Source organism: Tachyglossus aculeatus, chromosome X2 (genome assembly GCF_015852505.1).
Source record: "Tachyglossus aculeatus isolate mTacAcu1 chromosome X2, mTacAcu1.pri, whole genome shotgun sequence".
NCBI lineage: Eukaryota > Metazoa > Chordata > Mammalia > Monotremata > Tachyglossidae > Tachyglossus > Tachyglossus aculeatus.
In genome coordinates, this window is record NC_052100.1 from 10,717,653 (window position 1) to 10,732,057 (window position 14,405).

The 14,405-nt window shown below is 57.1% G+C and overlaps 1 protein-coding gene across 5 annotated transcripts in view; it reads left to right on the forward strand.

The window, feature by feature from the left end:
• ELAVL3 (ELAV like RNA binding protein 3) overlaps positions 1 to 14,405 on the forward strand; it is a 42,820-nt gene that overhangs the window by 25,762 nt on the left and 2,653 nt on the right. For 4 of the 5 annotated variants that reach the window (XM_038771504.1, XM_038771501.1, XM_038771503.1 and 1 more), the window contains 4 exons: positions 4,970 to 5,123; positions 7,946 to 8,171; positions 9,985 to 10,023; positions 11,337 to 11,681. In XM_038771504.1, coding sequence (XP_038627432.1) covers positions 4,970 to 5,123; positions 7,946 to 8,171; positions 9,985 to 10,023; positions 11,337 to 11,681 — 764 coding nt within the window. The remainder of the gene's footprint in view (positions 1 to 4,969; positions 5,124 to 7,945; positions 8,172 to 9,984; positions 10,024 to 11,336; positions 11,682 to 14,405) is intronic. The other variant, XM_038771502.1, reaches the window with a different exon arrangement.

A 14,405-nucleotide genomic window follows, 5' to 3' on the forward strand; every position in this document is an offset into this window, starting at 1 on the left:
CCCTGAAGGAGAGACCGGGTGCTGAACCTAGCCAGTTGGTCTTTCTTTTTATTCTCACTCAGGGTGGCCGCTCGTCTGACTTTATAACAAACGGCCCACTTTTCGGCTGGCCCGTCCCCTGGGGGTACCGCTGAGGCACCGGACACCTTAGTGCCCAGAATTTTTATTTTAAAGGCCCAACCTCCCCCTGCCTCGGCTCCCGCGGCTGAGCCCCGTGGCCTGGAAGTGGTGCCCGGATTTAGAAGGGCCTCGGAGGGGAACTCGACAGCTCTTCGAGAGCGTGGGAGCGGGTCAGGGGTTCACTCAGCAACTACCGAGGTTCTGCAAACTTCCCCAAGTAAGTTACATTGTGGGGTCATTGTACACTTCCAATGGCCACTCTGGCCCTCTGCTGTGTGGGCCCTAACTGTCCTTGCCCCTCTATAACCTGCTGACCTTTGTTCTCTAACTTTCTACCCTTTGTCCTTGTTCATAGGCTACCTGGCTCTCCTTTGTCTTTTTTTTTTTTTAAAACACATTTAAACCTTGTTTTTGCTCTCTTGCCGGCAGCCTCCCTAATTGCTGCCACAGCCAGGGGTCACTATGGAAACGGGGCTCCCTGGTGGGCCAGCTCCCCCCCCACCAACAGCACACTCCAATCCCTGGCATTCCCACGGGGGCGAGGGGGGGGTAGAGGAGAGGGCGGAGGGGGAGCGGGGCCCAGCCGGGCGGGCGCCACGGAGCGCCGCTCTGACTTCTTAGCGCCACGGCACAAACAAACCACCTGGGGACAGCGGGGAGATGGGGCTGTTGTCTGGGTCTGGGTTCCCTAGGGTGAGGTTTTATCCGGGTGACCCCCTCCCCAACTTCTGGCTCCATCGATGCCGGACCCTTGGCCCCTAGGCGGCCGATCTTCTGGCAGCCTCTCCGGAGGCCTTCCGATGGGCTGGCCCCGGTCCTCCAGCTCAGTGACGGGTCAGGGTTGGGCTTCAGTGATAATAACTGTGGTATCTGTTAGCGTTTACTAGGTGCCAAGCGCTGTATCAGGCAGTAGGGTAGATGCCAACGTGTACTTCCCAAGCACTTAGTACAGTGCTCTGCACACAGTAAGCACTCAGTAAATACGACTGAATGAAAAAATGAATACAAGGTAATTGGGTCCCACATGGGGCTCACTCTGAGTAGGAGAGAGAACAGTTATTGAATCGCCATTTTGCAGATGAGGGAACTGAGGCACAGAGGTAGTGAAGTGACTTGTCCAAAGCCACACAGCAGGTTTGTAGAGGAGCCGGAATTAGAACCCAGGTCCTCCGACTTCCAGGCCCGGCTCTTTCCACTAGGCCGTGCTGCCTCTGTCTGAGTAGGGGGCTGGGACTATCCTTGGCAACGGGGTCCCCTGCCTTGGCTTGAACTGCTCATGGCCAATGCAAGGGGGTTTTCATGACAACCAAGCAATGCCTGAGGAATTCCAATGCCCTCCCTCCCCTAGCACACGGGACCCCTGTCTCGGCCTTTTCCCTCCCCCAGCTCCAGATCCTGGTTCTAGAAAGCAAAGGAGGTCTTCTAACCGTCCCCTAATCCTTCTTCCCCACCCACTCTCTCCCCTATATAATAATTTGATCTGGGTTTGTGTATAGCGCTTTATTTTTCCAAAGCGCTTTCTCATTAGTCATCGTATTTTTATCCTCACAACATCTCTATGAGGTGGGAAGAGAGGGGTATTGTTATTCCTCACCCCCACCCCCCATTTCACAGATGAGAAAAATGAGACCCAGAAAGATTAGGAAACTTGCCTGCGGTCTCACAGCAGGCTCGGAGCAGAGCTGGGATGAGAACCCAGGTCTTGGGATTCCCCGGCTCATGCTCCTTTCACTAGACCATCCTCTCCTGTGTCCCCCATGTCCTCTCATCCCCCTTCCTCTTTGTCCTTGGCTATTTGCCCAGCCCTTTGGCTTCCCCTTCCTCACCATTTCCTTTTCTCCCTCTCCCCATGTCCTTTGTGTCCTCCTTAATTCCCCTCCCTCTGGGGCTTCCATCCTGTCATCCCCACCTCAAGTCTTCCCTGTTTCTCTCCTAGAGTGGTCACAGACAGCACTCAAGAATATCAGACACCCCTCTTTCTCCCCCTCCGCTCCCACCCCAGCCGGCCCAGGACTTGATGGGGAACAGGCCAGCTGAAGAATGGACTCATGGCCATCTTCCCCCGTCTCCCACCGCCCAGCCTATGCCACCTTCTCCGTTACCTTTCCCCCTACCCCCAGAATGCCCTCTCTGTCCTCCCCCATACCCTGCTCCGTGGAGTGGTGACTCAGTCGTGGAGCTGATAACCTCAAAATCTACTTTGGGCTGCAGGCTGGTGCAGGCCGCAGATCGCTATGGCAACGCCAGGCTGGGGGCGGCCCCGGGGAGCGGTAATGGGCTGTTTCTCCTTTGGGACTACTAGCTCTGGCCGGGCGGGGTGGGCGTCATGGGGTTGGAGTCAGGACTTGGTCGGCACTCCTGGCGGGGTGAGACCCTTGGGGAGGAGAGGTCTGGGCTGGAGTGAGGGTCACTGTGGGGTGGGGGCTGCTTTGTGGGTATGTATTTTGGGGCCTCAGCTGCACCAGTTCTTCTACCTCCTTCAGGGGTAGCGTGGAAATGTTTCCACAGTCAGCAGTGAGACTCGGTTTATTTAGTGAGGGGCGGGGAGAGGAAGTGATGTGTGCAAAGGGGCGATGTGTGTGGAGGGAAGTATTAGTGGAAAGGATGTGTGTTTGCATCGCTAGCCATACACACCCACCCCCATATCACACAGACGCACAGATATAAAAATATAGGTATGTATGTAGGTCAGCAATCAGTCGTATTTAGAGAGCGCTTACCGTGTACAGAGCACTGTACTTAGTATTTGGGAGAGTTCAGTACAACAGAGTTGGTTGACACATTCCCTGACCACAGTGAGCTTACAGTCTAGAGGTGGAGACAGATACGTATGTATGGAGGTGTGTTTTGAGGTGTGTGGGGGACACATTTCTGGCCACTCCATGGAGCTGGTCAATGCCTACTGCTGCTACGGATAATAAACACTGGGGCGTTTGTTATATGTGCTAAGCCTTGGGGTAGATGCAAGGTTTCCAGATTGGGCACAGTCCCTGTTCCGCGCGGGGACAGGGCCGCCCCTCCGCTTCCGGGGCACAGACAGGCATAGAAGGGCAATGTGGAAGGTAAGTCCCCTCTCTGTTCTTTTTCTTTCGATCTCTACATTCCTATGCTGGCTCAGCCCAGGAAAGGGTTGGTTCCCCTGCCCTGTGCCTCCTGACTGATATGGAGAAGAGTGTGAAGTTGCCTGAATTCACACTGGCTTTATGTGAACTCCGTTCAACGAAACCAAAACTCTTGTTTCCTTTTCCCACTCTTGGACTGTGTGCAAACCGGCACGTCCATTAACCGAACCCGTTGTGGTTAACAACGCTCGGTACGTCGGAAGCCAGCGTCTCACCCGGCAGTAGCGTGTTAACTGGATCAGAGCATCGGGAGGGCAGTAAACCTTCGCTCTTTTTATGGGTGCTTCCGCTGGTCCAGCCATCAGAAGGAGGCCTCTGGGGGACCGTGGTTCCCCCGGCCCTGGCTTCCTGGCCGGTGCAGCGTGGAGCGGGGTTTTTTCCCCTCTCTCGCCATCCTGCTCCCTCACCATCTCCTAGCGCCGCTTCCCGATTGCCACCCCTCTGACCAGGGCGTGATCTGTGTGACGATGACATTTCGTCACCAGGAAAGGCTGGCGTCTCTCAGAGCGCCGGGGTCCCAGCCTGGGGCGAGGCCATCCAGCCTGATGGAGGACGGCTCGTGGAGACGGGATGCGGAGGCTCCCGATCTCGGGCAGCTCTTTCCCCACCGGAACCGGAGCGGACTGGGCCGGGTTTTCAGCCGGGTGGATGCTGGTCTCGGGTCTTCCAGATCGGCCCGGGGTGAGGCTGCGCTGCCCTCCAGAATGACCATCCTGCCCAAATAGGCCCAGCTCTGATGCTCTGCTGGTTTTCCAGCTCCAGTCTGTCTGGTATCTCACACAAAGGACAACCGGGCATTTGTCTGTGCTGTGTTTGTTCTCTGTGCAATTTGGGAAAAGACCCTCCCAACCTTTACTAAGCCAGTCTTGAGTCTCATGCTCAATGATGGCTTCCCAGATGGGCAAGGGCCAGTGGTGCCCGCTACTCTGGAGGTCTCAGAGACAGTCTGTTCTGTGACCACAGGTTGCACCCTTTCTCCTTGCCAGCCGTGGCACCACGTGTGCCGCTGGGCACTGAGAGTGTGGATGGCTCAGTGTGGATGGCATCACCATGCTGCCCAAGCAACTCAACCGTGTGTCCGGCCGGCGGTGGGACATACCTTTCCGTCTTAACCACGGGTGTCTGAGCAACGCTCACCCGAACAGCCAGGGACCAGAAAAGGTGCCCGACTGGATTTCCACGGACAAAGTGTGCACGCATGCACGAGGGTCTCTGTCAAAGACATTCGCTCTCACGCAGGGATCTAATCTCACCTTCGGCGTCTTCGGACCAAAGGACAACCACAGAATGTGTCCACGGGTGGGAGGACCACAGGTCTTTGTCATTGCCCAGGGACCCCCGGTTCCCCTGGGCCATCGCCTTGTGACCTCCCGCAGAGGGCACCAAGCCCTTGCTTCTTCTCCAGAGAAAATCTGAGCCCGTCAGTGAATAAGAACTTCCCACTTCTCAGCCCTCAGGGCCAGGTGGAGGCAGGAAGAGATGGGGAGGGCCTCAGAGACCCACAAATTCCCTGATCTTCATGCTCAACCTGGCCCAAGAGGAGTGGGAGAGACAGGTGAGGAAGGGATTGAAAAGCGGCCCCGCCTACTTTTCCCTCCTCCTCCTCCAGCCCCAGTCCCGAGGTACTACCTGGCTCCTCATCCTCCCTGGCCCACCTCTTGTCACCCCCCCGCCCACCCACCCACCCGAGAAGGAGCTCATCCCAAACTCTTCCTCTTCCTCCACAGGTGTCCTATGCCCGGCCCAGCTCAGCCTCCATCCGTGATGCTAACCTCTATGTCAGTGGCCTTCCAAAGACCATGAGCCAGAAGGAGATGGAACAGCTTTTCTCCCAGTATGGCCGCATCATCACCTCCCGCATCCTTGTGGACCAGGTCACAGGTGAGTGACCTGGATACCCTCCCCCCGCCCACCTGACCCTGCAAGGGTAGGGCCTGGGGGCGGCCCCAGGCCCTCCCTGACCTCCCCCTGAGGCCTCTGGGTAGCTGGGAGCCACAGGGTGGCGGAGGGTTGGGAGTGGGCCAGGAGCTGGGCTTATCCTGCCCTGCAGGATTGCTGCCTTCCCAAAATGCCTCTCTTTTTGCCCCCCACCCCCACCCCCCCCAGCTGCTGCTGAGGCAGAGTGAGAGGGTCGAGGAGCTCACCCCATCTCCCAGTCTGCTTTGGCTTTGGCCGTGTCTCTGGTTCCCAAGAGCCCTGGCCTCATTTGGCCCTTCCCTGCCCCCATCCCGACCTAAAAAGAACATAAGACAGGAGTGACGCCATCGCCGGGTCGGCTCGCCGGTCCGTCCGGCGTCGGATTCTGACTCCGACGGCGGCCCCCGGACACTTGGAGGAGCCGTGGGACGGTGGCTCTCCTGGACCCCCTCCCCCCTGCCCCAGCCCCCACGGCCCATCTTCATGGTTAGGGATGGACCACCGGACTTCTCTCCACAACCCTAACTTTCCCTTTCGTAACTTGTCGTCAACCTCTCATCCACGAACTTGAACTTGTCGGCATTTTCTGCCTCCACAACTTCCGGGGGGAACAAATTCCACGTGCTCTCCCCTTCCCCCTACTCCCCGCTGGGAGAAGGAGCATTTCCTGGTGTTTGCTTTGAACCCACCACCTTCCCTTCAAGCTTCAACGAGTGCTCCCTGGTCCTGGTGCTGTGGCATTTCACGAACAAACAATTTCTTGTTCGCCCTGCCCGCCCTCTTCACTGAGCCTCTGATAGACCTCAGTCACGTCTCCTCTCGGTTGTCTGGGTCTTTCCCGACCGCCGAGCCCTACCCAACCTGGCTCGGTCTCTTTTCCTCCGGAGAGCTTCTCCACCCAGCTCCCCACCCCCCTTGGCCGTCGTGGTGAACGGCAGCGGCCGGGATGGGGAGGGGATGCCGACGGCAGCAAGGGCTGGCCGGGACCGACGGTGGGGCGGGGGTGTCCGGGGACAAGCATCATACTGACCTTCCCCTGGGCACCGCTGTGGGCCCACCCCGCTCAGTCGAGAGCCAAGGACAAGGCCAGCCGACCGACCGGCTCCTCTCCCCTCACCACAGAGTCTCTGACCGAGGTTCTAGCCCAGGGAGGGAAACGGCAGGCGATCAATAGCAGCTCTTTGCAGAGCATTGATCTGAGCCACTGATCCCCCTGCTTCAGGCATATGGGATCCTGTCCATCCCGCTTTCTGGCTCTTTGGCTTTGGTCCTCTGCTGGGTCGAGGGGAGGGGAGGAGGGAGGAGGAGGAGTGTGGCTGGGGCCTCTAGGGCACCAGGTGACCCTGAGTAGGTTTGTTAGGCTGTGAGTGATTGGGGCACCCATGGAATCCAGGGCCAGGGCCCAGAGGCCCCTGGGCTGAGAGAGAGATGGGCTGGGCAAGATGGACAGATGGATCAGAAGAGGAGGGGGATTGCTGGGGTGAGGTGGGGGAGAGGGTTTTGAGGGGGGAGGAGGGAGAGGAGAGAATGGGCTGGGGAGGACTGCAGGCTGGAGGGCCCCATGTGCCCTTAATTTAGGCCTAATCAGTCCCACCCCACCTGCTCAGGGAGAGCTGCCTGAGGATTAAAAACATGTTGATTGCAGATTCCCAGCCGTGGAAATTTGTAATTCGGGAAGCGGGTTTCTTCTGTGCAGGTGATGCCTGTTATTAAATGCCGGGGAGAGGCGATGCTTTGAGGCAGTTTGGGCCTAGAGGGTCACTTTACCGCCTGGGTGTGGATGGGGGGGGAAATTTAATGTGTGGGTATGGGAAGGAGATCAATGGATTCATCAGGATTATTTATTGAGCACCTACTGTGTGCAGAGCACTGTACTAGATGCTTGGAAGAGGACAATAGAGTTAGAAGACACAATCCCTGCCCTCAAGGACCTTATAATTTAGTGCAATGTGCTGGGGATTTGTCTTTTATATAGGGGGAGGAAGGCTAAGAGAAGGAGACTAGAACAGAGTTTTGTATGTGCACACGTGTGGATACCTGTGCAGGGGGAGGGGAGCCTAGAATGGGGATCTGTGTCCTGTGGTTCTGTGGAAGGGCAGTTGGGATGGGGGAGGAGATGCCTTCTGTATTTGTGTGTTTGGTGTGAGATATTAGGGGAGAATTTATCGTGTGTGTGTGTGTAGGGGAAATCTGTCTCCTGTAATGTGGTGGGAAAGGGTTTGGGGCTGTGGGGGCTCCTGGGTTCCGGGATAGTTCCCTCCAGCCTTTTGTCAGAGAGCAGGCCTGGGAGCAGGGTAGGGGCCGGGGCGGGGTCTGAATCCTCTCAGGGGGCCATGACTCTGCAGCTCAAGACATGGGCAAGAGAAACAAATCAATACGGGGCCCAGCAGGGTAATGCCGGGGGAGGCTCTGGCAGCGAGAGGCAGCAGAAATGATCGGGTAGGAGTTCTGGAGTGAGTTTCTCATTGTCCTCCTCCTGCAGGGGCAGGGGCCCGACTGGCTCAGGGTGGGAATGGACCCCTTAGCCAGTGCTTCCCCTCATCCTAGGAACTGCACCACACATGCCACTTTTAATCACTGGAGAGTGGCCAGCCAGCAGTATCCTGTAGCCTCTCTCTTCTCCTTCCCTCTTCTCTCTCTCTCTGTCTCTCCCCCCCGCCCAACTCTTTCCTCCAGGTCCACCCTCCCTTCACAGGGGAAGGCGCAGTGAAGGGGCAGGGGCGAACGGCCCCCCCGATCGAGCCCCCCACCCCACCCTGCCCTTCTCCTCTCCTCTCCCCCCGCAGGAGTCTCCCGGGGAGTCGGGTTCATCCGTTTCGATAAGAGGATAGAGGCAGAAGAAGCTATTAAGGGGCTCAATGGGCAGAAGCCTTTGGGGGCCAGTGAGCCCATCACAGTCAAGTTTGCCAACAATCCCAGTCAGAAGACAGGTCAGGCACTGCTCACCCACCTGTACCAGACCACCGCCCGGCGATACACGGGGCCCTTGCACCACCAGACGCAGAGATTCAGGTAAGGGGGGGCGGGGGGGGGGCACGCCCCTTGGCCTCACCCGGGTCCTCTCCCCGCTCAGCTTCGGGGAGCTTGGTTGCCAGCATCCTGGGGGTGGAGGATGGTGGCTTTCTCGGGGAGAGGAGGGAAGGTCTCCGCTTCTCTGCCCCCCGCCCCTCCGGGTGGAGCAGAGGGGACAGCAGTCTGTCCTCGGGTCTCCTGGCCCCTTCCGTGGGGGAAGCTGGGGGGTGACTGATTGATTGGGCCTCTCCCATGAGGCAGCACCCGGGCCGCTCCAGGCTGGGGGAGGGGGCTCCTTGCTGGGAAAGACACCGGGACCCTCCCTTCTCCACCACACAGGCTCTGCAGGGGACAGTTGACTGGAGGGATAGGGCGGGGCGGGCCATCTGAGCTCTGGGTTGCTGAGGGATGTGGCGGCTGAGGAGCTTGGCCCAGTGCTCCTTGGCTACCAGGCAGGAGGCCTTCAACCCAGTGTGGTGGACAGGGAGGGCCGGGGTGACGGAGGCAGGGCCCGGAGACAGAGCGCCGCGGTCAGCGCGGGACCCCGTCCCCAGCCCTAGGCCTGGTGATTGGGCTGGCGTAGCTGGGATGGCTGCGGCCCCTCTCCTGAGGCGCGTGACCCAACGGAAGACGTTGTCTCCTAATAATCCGAATTGTGGCATTTGTTAAGTGCTTACTATGTGCCGAGCGCTGGGGGACATCCAAGATAATCAGGTCAGACACGGTCCCTGTCCCACCTACAGGAGAGGAAACTGAGGCACACAGACGTGAAATGCCTTGCCCCAAGGTGACACAGCGGGCAGATGTTAGAACCCAGATCCTCTGACGCCCAGGCCCGTGCTCTTTCCCCTAGGCCACACTGCTTCTCCCTTTGCCCCTCCCCTTCAGGCCGAGCTCATCGGGGGCCTGCTGGGCTAGCTGGAGCCGGAACAGAGTTGCCTTGGCCTTCTCTGTTCTCATCCTTCAGATTTCCCGTCCTCAGCTTCTGGAGGTTGTTGGCTGGTATATTCATATGCCTCCCTACCTCCTCTTCCAGCTCCTGTTGTAAGCGACAGTCGCTCTGTCAATCAATCGATGGTATTGAGCGCTTACTGTGTGCAGAGCGCTGTACTAAGTTCTTGGGAGAGGACAAGAGAGTTGGTCCAGCAGATTCCTGCCCCCAAGGAGCTTATGATCTACAGGGGGACACACAAAGGGCCCGTTTAGGTCAGGGCTGCTCGGCTGATCCGGAAGCCAAGTGTGTGATATCCAGGTGTTCTCTCCTTTGCAGAGCCCACAGGCGCTCAGAGGATCGGGCATGTTACATGTATGTGTGTGTGTGTGTGTGTGTGTGTGTGTGTGTGTGGCCCTAAAGGTAATGCCCGATGGCCTGCCCACCCCCTGGCCCCAATTTGAGATGTGGGTGTGAGGGGAGCTTGCACTGTGGCCACTTTGGCAGCAGCAGCCCCCTCCCCCCAGCTTCGCAGAGCTCAGCTCTTAGCCATGCCTCCAGGCCCCCACAGACCCATCCCATCCCATCCTGTGCTTCCCGAATGGCCCACGGCCCACGAGGAGAACCCAGGGGCCTTGCAGACTTAGGCGGAGCCAGGGAAGGGGAAGCCAGAACTAGACAGCCCACAGCCGGACAGGGCAGGGGGCATCAGGACGAGGCTGGGCAGGTCTTGGCCAGGACAAAGCTGGTGTGTGTGTGTGTGTGTTGGGGGGGCGGGGGTCCGGTCCATTTCCTCTGACAAAATCTTGCAAATGGCCAGCCGCCCCCAGATGAGATCGACTACTAACCGTGCATTTCCTCATTTCCCTTTTTCTCCCACAGACTGGACAATTTGCTAAACATGGCGTACGGTGTGAAGAGGTAAATGACGTTCCCCCGAGGCCTCCACGCCCTGCTGCCGACCGGCCGGGGTGCAGCTAGACTTTCACAAGTGGCCTCCCGCTCCCCGCCCCATCCCCTCCCAACCCTGCGGCCGCCCTCATCTGGCTGCCCCTCCTAGTGCCCTGCCTGAAGGGACCCAGCTTTCCCCGCTCCCACTGGGGATGTGGGCGCTGCTGCGATCCGACCGGAGGGCAGGGAGGTGGGAGCCTCAAGGTTGAAGGATATCAGGAAGGAGGTTGGGGGAACAGGAGCTGAGGCCAAGAGGCTTTTTTCTCTGGGGTCCATCCTGGTCTGGGGGTTTCTGGGCCCTTGGGAAATTATAGCCCCCTTTGCTTTGGGTTCATGGGTCCATTCAGCTTGCACTAACCATTTTTGGGGTTTTTTTTTTACATTTTTTTCCTTCTTTCTACTAGCCCGGACACCCCTTTTTCCTGCCTTCTCCTTCCTCCCACTTAGTTTGCTTGGGTTTGGGACTCTCTGGGGGAGAGAGAGAGTGTGAGAGTGTGTGTGTGTGTGTGGGTGGTTAGAATTGTGAGACATTTTGTTCCTGGGAATCTGTCTGGGACATTGTTACCTGTCCTCACCCTGCCGGCCACGGTGGCAGGAGAGTTTGCCAGCAGATGAGCCGAGCCGGGGGGAAGCCACACTGGCCTTTTGGCAGGGGAGGGACTAAGTCAGCGGAGCTGCCTGGAGGATGATGGGGCCCTGCCCTGCCCCTTTACTTTCTCTCTGGCCAATAGGCCCAGCTCTTATGTAAGGGGAACTTTGGAGCCATTTCCTACTCCACAGGCCTCCCCGCTCCAATCCTTCTCCTAAGCCTGCGAGGTGGAGGTGCTTCTCCCCGACCCATTTCCATCCTGGAGCCATGGCTGCAGTCTGGCTGGTGCAAGGCTTACAGAGAGGCTGGGCCTAGAGCTGGGGAGGCCAGTAGGGAGAGTCGGAGATAGTGGGGCAGAGTGGGGATGCCCTGTGGAGATCGTGGCCCAGCATCCGTATGCTGTATTGGAGCAATGGGGAATGGGGGAGAACAGGTGGGGGCTGGGGAGGGGGGGGAGGGGATCGGTGGGGAACTCGAGGGGGAAGACCCAAGGCGACCATTTAATCCCCTGGCCTAACCAGTTGGGTGCAGTGAGATGCCACAGAGGGGTCAATGGTGAGCTAGCAAGGCAGGAGAGCAGGGCAAGGGAGAGAGACGGGCGGCTTGGGTGGGAGGATCGGCCGCTTCTGATGTCTTGTTCCTTTTTCTTTTGCGTTCCAAATTTTGTCGAATTTCAGCATTACACCCAAAGTAGTCCTCTGTCCTTAATCACCAGGTTCTCTCCCATCACCATCGACAGCATGACCAGTCTAGCGGGGGTCAATCTCACTGGGGCCTCCAGCGCGGGCTGGTGCATCTTCGTGTACAACCTGTCCCCGGAGGCAGATGAGAGCGTGCTGTGGCAGCTGTTTGGACCCTTCGGAGCCGTCACCAACGTCAAGGTGATCCGTGACTTCACCACTAACAAGTGCAAGGGCTTCGGCTTCGTCACCATGACCAACTACGACGAGGCAGCCATGGCCATCGCCAGCCTCAACGGCTACCGCCTGGGTGATCGCATCCTGCAGGTCTCCTTCAAGACCAGCAAGCAGCACAAGGCGTGAGAGACGGTGGGGGCTGGGTGAGGGGGAGCGGGGGAGAAGAGGGAGGGCACCGGGGAGGGGCAGGAAGGGAGCAGGGGAGGGGGAGGTGCGAGCGCCAGAGAGAGAGGAGTAGCTTGTAGGGTGGGAAGCCGGCCTGGCCGCCCGCTGACCACCCCCTGGCCGCCCGCCTACTCGCCTGCCCGCTAGCTCCATCCGACCACTATGGAACCAAAACCTACAAAGACCAACGTCTGAAAGGACGTGTTTAAAAACAGTCCCTCAAACAACAACAAAAAGCAGAGAGAGAGAGAGAGAGAGAGAGAGAGAAGCAGGCAGAGAGAGACAGAGAGAAATGAGACGAGAACAAACCAAAATCCCCCAACCGATGCTCTGTACACTTCCAGGCTGGGAGGATTTTTTTGCTCTTCACCAGTCTCATCCGATTCCATGGAAACCTGTATCTCCGGTGGGAGATCTAGGTCTGAACCCACCTCAGAACTAACCTGGCAGTCTGATTCAGACCAGAGGCAGAGACAGAAACTAAAATCACCTGGACCCCCGCGGGTGGTGGTTTTTCTCCTTCAAGGGGCTGGAAGCAGGTGAGGGACCACCCCACCCTCGGCATCGGCTCTCAAATGCTCAAGCAGCTTGGGTTAAAGTTGAGTACTTCAATTGAGGAAGAGTTAAACCAAGGCAAAGGTCAAAAGAGAGTTTCTCTCCCCTTCTCCCACTCCCACCTCCTAACTCTAACTCTATATCGGGATGTGTTTGGGGAGGAGGTGGGGAAATGGGAAGAAAAGAACACCCTCCCCCCTCCCCACAGAGTGCCACAGAAATAGCCCACAGATTGAGCAGTTATAGCCTTTTGGGAGAAGAAAGTGTTCACTTTGACTTTGAAATAAGCTGGATAGGTAAAGGCAGAGCCTCTCCTGTCCCGGCCCCCTCTTGGCCTTCCTCCAGAGGTCACTGGAGAAACTCATTTGCGCGCTCTCACTCTCTCTTTGTCTCTCCCTTTTACTCTCTCTCTCTCTCTCTCTCTCTTTCACTCTTTTCCTGGGTAACTGGCTCGTTTAATTCATTTTAAAAAAAAATCTTTTTTTTTGCAAAACGAAAGCAGATTGGCTATCCGCCAGCCAACTTGGGGCTGGAGGGTCTGGGGAGATAGAAGGGCTCTTCTGAGGCACTGGCCCTGGGCAGCTGGAAGGCCCGTTCTGGGAAAGGGAGGGGAGAAAAATCCAGGGTCGGGGTTTAAGTCAGTCAGTCAGGCAGTGGCCAAAAGGGCGATAAAGAAGGGGAGGGCGGGAGCACCCTGACAAGGTTTTCCCGGGATCTATGGAGGCCCAGCTCTCTAGGTGATAGCCTAGAGAGGCCCTGAGTTTGGCTACCCCCTGAGCTGTGCTGGCACCCTGCCTCCCCCAAACCCGCCGGCTGGATGGCAAGTTTACAAAGCCTCCGCAGGCTCCTGCTTCCAGCCTTGGGGACAGCCCCCGCTGAGTGGACCTCCCCACCTCCAGCGGCGGGCGGTGAGGTAGAGAAAGCCCCCAGTGTGGTGGCCCAGCCACTCACTGATGCTGACGGGGAGGGAGGCAGCCCCTTTCCCACCCTGCTGAGCAACCACAGGAAGTATGGAGGCCCGGGTCCAGCTGCTTCCAATAGGAAATAGGGGGAAGCGCAGGCCGACCTCACCTCCTCAGCTTTGCGTAGGGCCCCTTCTTCCCTCAGATGGTTCAAGCATTGCAGCTTCTAAATTTCTTTCATAAAAATCACTCATGTTCCACCCTCCCACTGCCTTTTCTATTCCTCTGCAGCTTGGAAGAGGTTGGCCCGGGGCAGGGGCCTTGGAGTTTGGAGAAAGGAGTCTGGGACAGAGGCGTGGGGAAAGGACAGTTGAGAGGGGCAGCCAACCTGGGGCTGTGGCCTCCCGGCATGGCGATTAGGGAGGGAGGACTCTCTCTGTGATTCACCTTAGTGTTATGATTCTCAGATCTTAGGTCCTGGAATCTCGAGGACCTAAAACCAAGTCCCTACCTCCCCCATCCCCCCCAAGCTGCCACTCATGGACAACCAAACCTCCACACTACTTTTTCTTTTTTCTTTTTTTTTTTTAAACAAAAGCCCAACCGACGAAGATGGGAGAAAGTGTGTAAAGAAACAGGTTTTAAAAATCCCAAAAAAGACATCACTAGTGAGTGAGAGGCAGAAGGAAAGAAAAGTGGGGAGAGAGTATGAAGGGAAATAGGGAGCAAGTCTTTGGTTTCCCTCCTCCCCTCCCTTTTTAATGTATTTATTCCCCAGGCTACACGGAACTTTGCCAAAGGGTGTGTGTGTGGGGGGAGATGGAGACAGCTTCTTTCTCACACAACAGTGGGGGAAAAAAGCCAAAAAAGAGAGGAAGAGAAAGGGAGGGGGAGAGAGCGAGCGAGAGGCCGAAAACAAATAAAGTGAGAAAAAAATGGGAAAAAAGAGAAAAAAAATCTATTTTTATAAAAAAGGAAAAAGACCATGTTGAGAATTTTTACTTGGGGATTCTTGAACTTGACAAAAAAAAAAAGCCAAAAAAAAAAAGCCAAAAAAAAGAGAAAATATTTTGGCAGGTTTATGTTCTCCTACTGGGGAGGGGCCAGAGAGGACAGAGGTTTTTGGTTATGTGCACTCTGGATTGTTACTAAGGATTTTACAGTTAACATACACACACGCACGCACACGCATATCCTCATACTCAACGAAAGAACAAAGACAAC